The 9,937-nt window shown below is 36.6% G+C and overlaps 1 protein-coding gene across 1 annotated transcript in view; it reads right to left on the bottom strand.

Moving 5' to 3' along the window:
• The window catches only part of LOC115242935 (zinc finger protein 845), a 45,206-nt gene that overhangs the window by 18,666 nt on the left and 16,603 nt on the right, over positions 1-9,937 (bottom strand). Inside the window, exons 4-6 of the mRNA XM_029819560.1 lie at positions 9,109-9,426; positions 8,251-8,855; positions 7,555-8,037 (exon numbers count right to left, since the gene is read on the bottom strand). Of these exons, the coding sequence (XP_029675420.1) occupies positions 7,555-8,037; positions 8,251-8,855; positions 9,109-9,426 (1,406 nt within the window). The remainder of the gene's footprint in view (positions 1-7,554; positions 8,038-8,250; positions 8,856-9,108; positions 9,427-9,937) is intronic.

The raw sequence follows: 9,937 nt of genomic DNA, 5'->3' as shown, positions 1-9,937 counted from the left end.
TAATCTTACCGTAATATTTTTATGTACAGAATAATGAGACAAATCAATTAGTGTAAAGAAAAAAACAAATAATTGTTTAAAAAAGCACATTGTAAATAATTACACATACTTTTTATACTTTTTCTTAAAAACAATTATTTTTTTTTATACTAATTGATTTGTCTCATTACTCTGTACATAAAAGTATTACGGTAAAAACTAAATAAACTAAATATTTTACGAGATATTTTTAAGAAAAAGTGTGTAATTATTTACAATGTATCTTTTTAAACAATTATTTGTCTTTTTTTATACTAATTGATTTGTCTCATTATTCTGTACATAAAAGTATTACGGTAAGATTATCGAAAACTAAATATTTTACGAGATATTTTATCTTTCATATCAAAATATATCAGATTAAGATATAAAATAACTCAAAAAGTACTTAATGAAAAAATACTTTATTATAGTGTTTTGAAAAGCTCTCGAGATAAGCTACAAGAATATGTAATAAAAAAGGGGGGTTTCATTTAAGAAAACGTCGATCACATTGATTTCACCTTGAAAAGGTCACTCAAGGTCAAATCCATATTTTTATCATGTGGCCCCCTCCGAACCCTACAACTTTTGTTTGAAACATTTTTTTCGATAAAGCTTACTTTCCGAGATATTTTACAGTTTTAAGTTAAAAAACTCACCCTGTATACTAGATTTTATTTTTTTTCTTGCATTTTATTTATGTAATATATTGTATGTCGGTCCTTACAATGTGGCATTCTTATGAGAGACTTTCTAATAGTAAGCCGCGTTTTGTAACCATTCCCGCGTGCACTCCACAAGTGCGGATTCCACGACGAAATGTCGCAGTGGTAGCCGAAAAATTTGGACGCGCGAGAAAAGCCGGCGCTTGTGGCTTGGCGGCGTTTCAGCCAACCGTGGGTAAATGTACGAGAAGAGGAGGCTGAAGAGGAAAAGATGAAAAAAAAAGAGTAGGAAACACATGGAGGGTTAAAATAATATAGAGTGCACGCGCGCGTGTAAAAAGGCTCGAATTATCGTTTTCGAAACTGTGCGTGTATTGTTCCTCAACATTTGTAAATCTAATTTAATTAAGCGTAATATAATAATAAAATATCTAAGTTGTAATTTTTTAATAAAAATTTACAAAGAGAAAATTATGTATACATATCAAAAAAATATTTTCAAAAAAAAAAAAAGAATTGACACAATGCACGGAAATAATATTAGGCTAATAATAAAATAATAGATGATGAAGTAATATCAACATTTATCGTAACGATAAATGCGGCATATGCCACTCATTATTATCTACATCACACGATGTAAGCTCCTCAATTAACATCGCTAGAACGCTGAGCGGTAGAAAGAGACAGCCTGAATTTACGTGTGTCGCCTGCTATTTTATCCCACTATCCCGAAATATTTTCGATTGCGCACTCTTTTTACAATTCCCAGGAGCCTCCGTAGCCATTGTGCCCAATGGATAATCCAGCGACGGAAAGAAAGATAAAGAGCTTGGGTACAGCGATGCAGTGAGAGGGCTGGGAAAGAAGGGAGGCGAGTAGAGAAAAAGAAAGGGAAAAAGAGAAAGGGCGACGGGAGATGTGGGGTATCGCACCAGCCGGACCAGAGGAGAAGGACCATGTTAGAAGAAAGAGAACGCTGCGGAGAAAGGTAGAGAGAATGAAAAGGGAATGAGAGGTGGCGGGACGCACGCGGGGAAGGGGAAGGGAAGAGGGGGTGAGGGGAAGAAGGGTGAGGGTTAGGATAGTTAGCGGCCGGCGGCTATATGTACGCGTCCTCGACCGCAGGCCTGTTTTATTTTATGAATCGCAATATTTCACGCGACAACTGTACTCGCGGGGCGGCCACCACTAAACTGTCTGCATATACGGGGCCGCGTGCTTACCGCGTGCTACACCATACGTACGGTACGACGACGCATCACTACCCCTACTGCACCACCATCGCATCGCAACCACCACGGCCGCCGTCGCCGTCGCCGTTGCCACCGCGTGAGCGGCATGCATGTGTGCGACATACGATATATAAAAGTCTGAAAAACGTCTAAACAATGGCTGAAAAATTAGGATATAATTTTCAATATTTATCGTTTAGATTTACGTATAATACATATAATATGCGATTATGTATATATACGTTCACTGCCAGCCATCTATCTTTCTATAGATAATTCATAAAATTTATATTTTATATAAGAACTTGAATATGAAAGAGAGAGAGAAAGAAAGACAATGTTGAAAACTAAATTTCGATAATAATAGCTTGTCATAAAAACATTTATATAATACACACACAAATTTTATTTTATTTTGTTTTGTAAAACTCAGATTATAGTTCAAATCGATATAATTTTGATCACGTCTAAAATCTGGATACTGCGAGTATGTAATCCGCAATGTGCGAGAGAGAAACGTTTCGCCGATGCATCTAAATGTGACGAATGTGACGCAACATTATCTCATTGTTTTGGCACGGAAAGAGAGCAAAAATCTTGGATTGGTTTTTCTTTCTTTTTGCACGCGCGAATCCTCAAATAAATCTTTCCTCGTCGAAACGGTGTTGCACGGGTCTATGGGTATGTCGGAATGCCTATGGGATAATTCATAAAAACGACACCACGCGTTAATGATGTTCGGCGAGAAAAAAAAATCAAAAACTAGCATGAATCTATATCACAGATGTGGACGTCACTTCACAATATAGCCAAATCAATTAAAGCAGAGAAAATAAATCCATACGACATAATTACAAATATAAAAGTTAAATAAAGTAAATTCAAACACAAAATTCATATCGAATGCTGAACAAATGTAAAACATTATATCAAATTTTGATTAAGAAAAGATTGTGTCCTATTAATTAAAAGAATTAGTAGGTGAAAAAAAGCGTAAAACATCTTATATAAATATTATAGATTTGAGTTCGTAATTTAAATTTTCTAATCGAAGGAAAGCATTGTTCCTTGCCATCATATTTTTCCACGGAATCCTGTCGTCCGACAGGATATCAACGGATGGCGAGGAGATTACGCCGATCTCTCCATGCCTATCTATGCGTTGTTTACCTGACCAGATACGGAAGAGGTGGACGCGCCATTACTGCTACAGAAGATAAAAGATACGCGCGCGCCAGGCCGCGGTCCATATATATAAATACCTCTGGGGATCTCTCGCGTATACGTCGTGAGTCCGTGGAAGAGAGGGTTGCCGGAGGTTGGATAGGGCCGTGAGCGAACAGGGGAAGGAGGACGCGCGGGGGTGGACGAAGGAGCGAAACGTATGGTCAGTAGCTCGCGTATGTAACATACTATCTTGAATATGCGCATACATCGCGAGCCGGCCACGTATTCTGAGAATCGGTTAGGCGATCGAGTGCGCGGGAGCTGCCCGTCTCACCGCGTAATTACCTTCCTTCTTTCCCCCTTTCTTTCTTTCTGAATTCCCCTCGTTCGCCATCCGGAGCGCGGCGCGGCCCGGCGTCGCGTCGTGCTCCTTTTCTGCCCCGCATGGTCGCCGCCATCGTCACGTTCACCCCGACATCTTTTATTCCCGCGCTGCGTCGACCTTGCATACGCGACTACGCGTCTTGTTTTACAGGTAACGAACCTCGCCGAGGAGAAAGGGAATACCGTGTTATCGCCAAAGCAGAAATACCGAACGATCGATCGTAAGACATTGAATATTTCATTGTGAGTTAATTCAATTATATTCGGAACTGTCAAATCAGAACTTAAAGATCTGTGTTAATAGCGTGACAATTAAAATGCTTATGTTAAAAAGATCATAGCGCTGAAATATAAAACTTCCGGAAAAGAAAAAATTATTATGTGGAAGAATTTAAAGTTTAAAAATTATTTCAAGTTTGACATGTTGTGTAAGAGAGCTGAAGATTCGATCATCAAAATACATTATTGCTGAATATATGCATAAAAAGAGTTTTGTATTATTTTATTATCTTGTGTAAGTGAACTGAGAGAAAGAGAGAAATGCGGCATCATTAATTTTCTCTGCTAGGCAACTTGTACAAATTGCCGAAAAAACACTTTGTCGACGGCTCTAATCATATCTTCTTCTAACAGAATTACCATTTTATTTAATTCTATTTTGATATGTGATAAGTTTGATTAAAGTAATTCTGCAAGAGAGAGAGAGAGAGAGAGAGAGAGAGAGAGGGAGGGAGAGAAAGAAGTATGGGATGACGAAGTAAATCTTTCTAAACGCAACGTTTCAGAGATACTGCACATTTGTACTTGTATTATTTGTTTCTATATGTATCTGTATTTATCATAATTTTTTTCCATATTCCTCTTTTTAGCAATAAAATATTTTCCTATGTTAGGTTATTAACGTTCATTACAATTTCTAATCAATTATTGTTCTAGTAAAAATTTTCAGATAATATGAGATTGTCTTGCAAGTATATTTCTTTTGAATATTTTCTTATTATTTCTTTTTATTGTATTTTCTGCTTTAAGAAAAAATTGATCTTGCATTAGCTTGCTATGATATTTTATCTCAAATATATACGCATATATCGTAAGAAGTATATATATTCTGAGAATCGTTTAATGCACGATTTATTGCTATTCAAGTTCGTTTTTTCGTAATTGGTTTCTCTTTTTTTTTTTTTTTTTTACTTTTTTCTTCTCCAAGTCTTCACTCTCGATTCATTACAATTTTTTTTATCTCCAGCAGGATTGATCTAGCTAATACGATTTGCATACTTTCGTCTTTATGCGTATGTTCTGCACAAAAAATCTTCCGCGCGTAATAAAATCTTGCTGCATATGTTCGAATATCTAAATTTCGAAAATATCTTTAGAATAGAAAAAAAGAAAGAGAAAAGCTACTCCAATTATTATGAAAGAATTAAAATAAAAAGGAAATAAAAAAGAAATGTTATTAAAATTATCGAATTTGTGCATGAAGACAAGAATTAAAGCCAGTAGTAAAAGATCAAGGGGCAAAACCTCCTAGTTAGTTCCTATACAAGGTTTTTTTCTCGTCATCATTGCGTTTCTCATGGTTTTCCCATAACTTCCCGCAGCACGTTACTCTTTCACGAACACGCCTCATCTTGGAGTTAACGAACGAGCTTGCCAACTGGCCCTTGTAAAAGATGACGCATATACTCCCCCTTTGCTGCTCTTCCCTTTTCTATTACAAGGCGAAGTGGAAACGACAAGTGGAGGTGGTGAGAGTTCTAATCAAGGTAGCTTGCTGGAACTTCTAACTCCTTTCGCTCGGAACAGGATGTCGAGTTCCAGGTACGTCGATCTCGCGTTCCAAGCTATAGTAAGCTAAGTCCTAAGGAAGATTATAGGATGTCTGCATAGAGATGGTCCGAGTTTGCACGAAAGTGATACCGAGAGTCTTGTCGAGATGAGGATGGAGAGTGATTTTCGAGGATAAGCTGAGCGGGATCGTAAAATTAGTCGCTTAAATAATATCAAGACTCGTTGAAACTTTATAAAACTAGTGTTGATTTTCTTAAGGCGTTGGACCATGTATAATCGCGATTTCCACGATGAAATACATGCAGATGTATGTAAGCTGCCTGTGTATATAGAAAATAAAATTGTCTGTGATAAGATTATTTATATATATTTTCTAAAGTAATTTTTTCGTGTAGTAGTATAAGACTATTTATTACATAATAATAACTAGAACGGCGTCGATTACAATTTCAGAGCAGTTTTCGAAATAATGTAACGTAACAATACAGTTTGAGGATTTGCCAATTTTCTTAATGAATATGAAACGAGCGGAAAGCTTTGTCAGAGGATGAATTAACATCGGAAAAGAGAAAAAGATATCAGCGTTGAAGCATGTAAAACTAAAGAATGACCAAACTATCAAACGTAATCCCTCGAAATGGTCGGAATCGTGGCAAGCGAAACCCTCATGACTCGAGTTGCATGTTGAGACTTTCGCCCGGTCGTTCGGCTTCGAAGTCGTTCGGATAGGAGAATAGGACGGTGGCTGAGTGTTGTAACAGAAGGTAATGTGTATGGTGAGAACTCCGAGGAGGCAGCGAAGGCGGAGGAAAGACAGGAGGAGAGAAGACCGAGGTGTTAACATTTGCTTTATAGCAACCGCTCTACGAGCAATGGTTTAATACTTATGTCGACGTGCGTCGTGTGACTTATACACAAACACCATTGCAGCAGCCATAGAGGCGCTCATCTGCATACGTTAGTATTAAAGGAACATGTGGTATATATCTGTCGTAATGCAAGCTTGTTAAATACCGAAATACGCTGGCAACTGTGCATGCACGTGCATTTTTCGTAATTTGGCAGAAAACATGTGCTATTGATAAAATGACGTTATGATTTTTTTTTTTTTATATATTATGAATTAGCAAAATATATCTCGATTCGTGTCGTAGACTCATAATAGATTGATATTACATTCATATAATAAAATGTTTTATCAGGCGTATCAAATGGATATTAAACAGAACATTCCTACAATCTTGTGTGTGATAGGAACTGCAGATGTTCTCCATTCCAGATAAACAATTGATACCAATAAATTTTGTTGTCGAATATGATATTAATTGTATTCATCGAAGATAATCGATAAATAATTTAAAGATAAGCGAAACTATTTTCTTTAAAATAGAGTTTTCGTATCGAAACTATATTAGAAGCTAATGTATTTTTTGTTTTTTATATATATTTTTTTCCAAAAATATATATAGCATAATAAAATATAAAAAACTGCCGATTTACCGATTTATGTACGAGTATTTTAATTATCCATATGTATTGGCATCATCATATGTCTACTCTCGCGAGCTATATAATCGAACCTTGTATTAAATAGTAAAATAACCGATGGATATATATATATTGTTATGAGATGTTAATACAACGCCCGTTATTGGGCTAGGGCATGTGCGTCTCTTCTCCCCATTTCTCTTTTTCTCTCTTTCCAGTTCGCGACGTCTTACGTTCGCCTCGCTTCTTTTCTCTCGCGCGTTTTCGATCCGCTCTACCTAGTCTCCTCCATTGGGCCACGCTCCTTTATTTTATAGTTATGCAGCGAGGACACTTTTACTACGACCGCGCGAACATTTCGCGGTTCCAGCTCGCGGCGAATGCTTTTATTGCCGAAGGCGTTTTTGCATCTTCTCCCTTCCCTCCCATCTTCCAGAATACGATATCCTTTATTTATTACAAAGCGGTCACGCTGCACGAAAGAATAGCGTGTCGTATGTCGAATAAAAACAAATCGAACAAAAGCAAAGAAAATAATATTTCAAACAATAAATCTATTTCGATCGATAGTTCAAAAATCAATCTAAACAATCAAAGATCCAATCCTATATAAAATATTATTTTGCATAAATTGTAATTTTTGCATGTTTGTATCGTTTTCGAATCGCGTGAATATATTTATGATTAACATAATGCAATTATATGTTAAATAATGTTAATAAACGAAAGAGGTAACAAATACGTTACTTATGGAACGAGAAACATAACAATTTTAATAATAACAATTAGATTAGATTACTTACTTTGTATAAAAACCTTCTTTGCACTCTGAACAGATGAAGTTTCGTCGACGGCCAGTTTTGTCCAGGGATCCGGGTGACGAGGAAGCGCATATCCTTTGATGCGCGACGAGATCCGCTCTTCTCGAGAATGAGATTGAACACTTGACGCAGGGAAAGGGCTTCTCTCCAGTATGCTGTCTGATGTGATTCCGTAGCGTAACTTTCGCAAAGGGCTTCTTACAAATCGGGCATCGATATTTCGGTAATAACTTGCTCGAACTAGATATTTCTTTGTCAGTTGAAACTGCACCAGCATGGAGGGCTTCATGAAAAATGAATTCACTTTGAGAATCCGTTGAGAAGATGCAATCATTGCATTTCCATTCTTTTTTCATATCTATTCTTTTAGCCATATTTGATTTATTATCTTTGGTACAATTATCTTCTCGTGTATGTCTAGTGACATCTTGCGACAGGGCAAACTGCATGCCGCATCGAGGACATCTGTTAAAAAAAAAAAAATTATAGGATATATAAGTATGTAGACATTATATTTAATGCCGTAATTATGAACTTTTTTAATAATTCGGAGTATCTAAAAATATTGTGAAAAATTAGAAACTATGATTGTTGCTTTATTCTGTATGGGACAACTGTATGGGAAAACTATATATATATATATATATATATATGGTATATAATAATTTGTTAAATTACCTGTGACAAAGTTCCGGATGATTTTGGAGAAGATGACTTTTGTGCGCTGTAAGACTTGACTGCTTTTCGCCGCAGTGAGGACACTCTCGCGTCACGGTTTCCAATAATCCTTCCTGAATCTTGCGTGTTTTTACAGCCTCTTTGTGACTAGAACTTCTCCGATGCACTACTGCTTCTTGGGCGGTGATGAAATTCATCGAGCAGAACGAGCAGAAATACGGCGCCGGTTGCGCGGCCTCTGCGACTTCGTCCTTTTCTTTATCCTTGGCGACGTGACAGATTAATTGATGACGTTGAAGCGCAACCAAAGACCGGACAATTTGGGGACACAAATCGCATTTGATACGTTGCTGATATTCATCTGATGCGGTATAACTTGCGTCGTGACCAGTCTCTTTAGCGTGCGATCGTAGCTGGAAATTGTATCGAAATTGCCGATTGCAACTACCGCAGAATAATGCTCGTTGACGACTAATTACTATCGGCACCGAGCCGTTCATCATCGATACCACGTCACGATGACTTATACTCAGAAGGTGAGATTCCATCGTCTCGTTGTCTTCGCACCAAAAATCGCATGGAGTGCACCTGCACCTACCGCCACTCTGAGAAGAAAGAAAAAAGAAAAAAGAAAAAAAAAATTATGAAAAGCATTTGATTATCCAAACGCACGAGTCAATCGAGACAAATTAATTTTTTTATTTGTTCTCTATTTTTAGTGTTTACATTAAATAATAATTCAAAAACTACATGCATGAATTTATAGATATTCCGCCAAAAAAAAAAAATAAATAAATAAATAAATGCACAAATTTGAAAAATTTTCACGCTTGCTATAATTAACGATCGATCACTCACTCTTTCTAAGGTCTTGATATGAAGATCAGAACGCCAATGAAGTAGGAACGTTTCCTCGGTGTTACAGTAAAAACGACAAGGAGCGCATTGGAAAGGACATTGTCGTACCACATTCGCTATGTTATCCAACAGGAAGCGACGTGCATTTGGACTGCAAGGATTCACTCCCGCCACACGGCAATGGTAATGGGAAAGCAAATGTTTACCCATCTGAAGCCTCTTCACGCGCGCGTGGCACATCTCACACGTGAGAACGTCCTTGTCTCTTCGACGGAGACCTTTCTTAACTTTGTTTTGATCGGGCACTTCTTTCGTCCTCTAATAATACAATATAATTTAATCAGATCATATTGTTTGTATTAAAAGTTTAAAAAGATTCTATCCACCAATGTTCTCTTTATCTGTATCAGAAAATATTGGTATATGTACATAAGTATTATTGTAATTAACGTTTGTGAACAATTTCTCCATTCTTATATGTGATTTTAATATTTTCGAAACAATGTTATTTCATAAAAAAAAAAACGGACATTTTTTTAAGCTTCTGTTACATACAAGAGTTAGATATATGTATAAAAGAAAAACTTTTCACGAAAAGAAACAGCGAAACAGAAAGAATGTTTTAACTGCATCAAAGAATAGTTTTCATTGATTGTAAAAAAGATTTTCTTTTAAAAGAAAACATATAATTATATATATATATATATATATAATCTGAAAGAAGTGAAATGGAACAATTCGGAGGGAATTGTTCTAGAAGTAGAGGGGGAAGATTTTCCTTCAGGGCCTGGCAGCTAAGTATGAATGCCAATCATGATATTACACCAGG

Source organism: Formica exsecta, unplaced genomic scaffold (assembly GCF_003651465.1).
Source record: "Formica exsecta isolate Colony F162 unplaced genomic scaffold, ASM365146v1 scaffold66, whole genome shotgun sequence".
In the NCBI taxonomy this organism is placed as follows: domain Eukaryota; kingdom Metazoa; phylum Arthropoda; class Insecta; order Hymenoptera; family Formicidae; genus Formica; species Formica exsecta.
The sequence above is the reverse complement of the archived record's forward strand: the minus strand, read 5'-3'. Positions and strand labels throughout refer to the sequence as shown.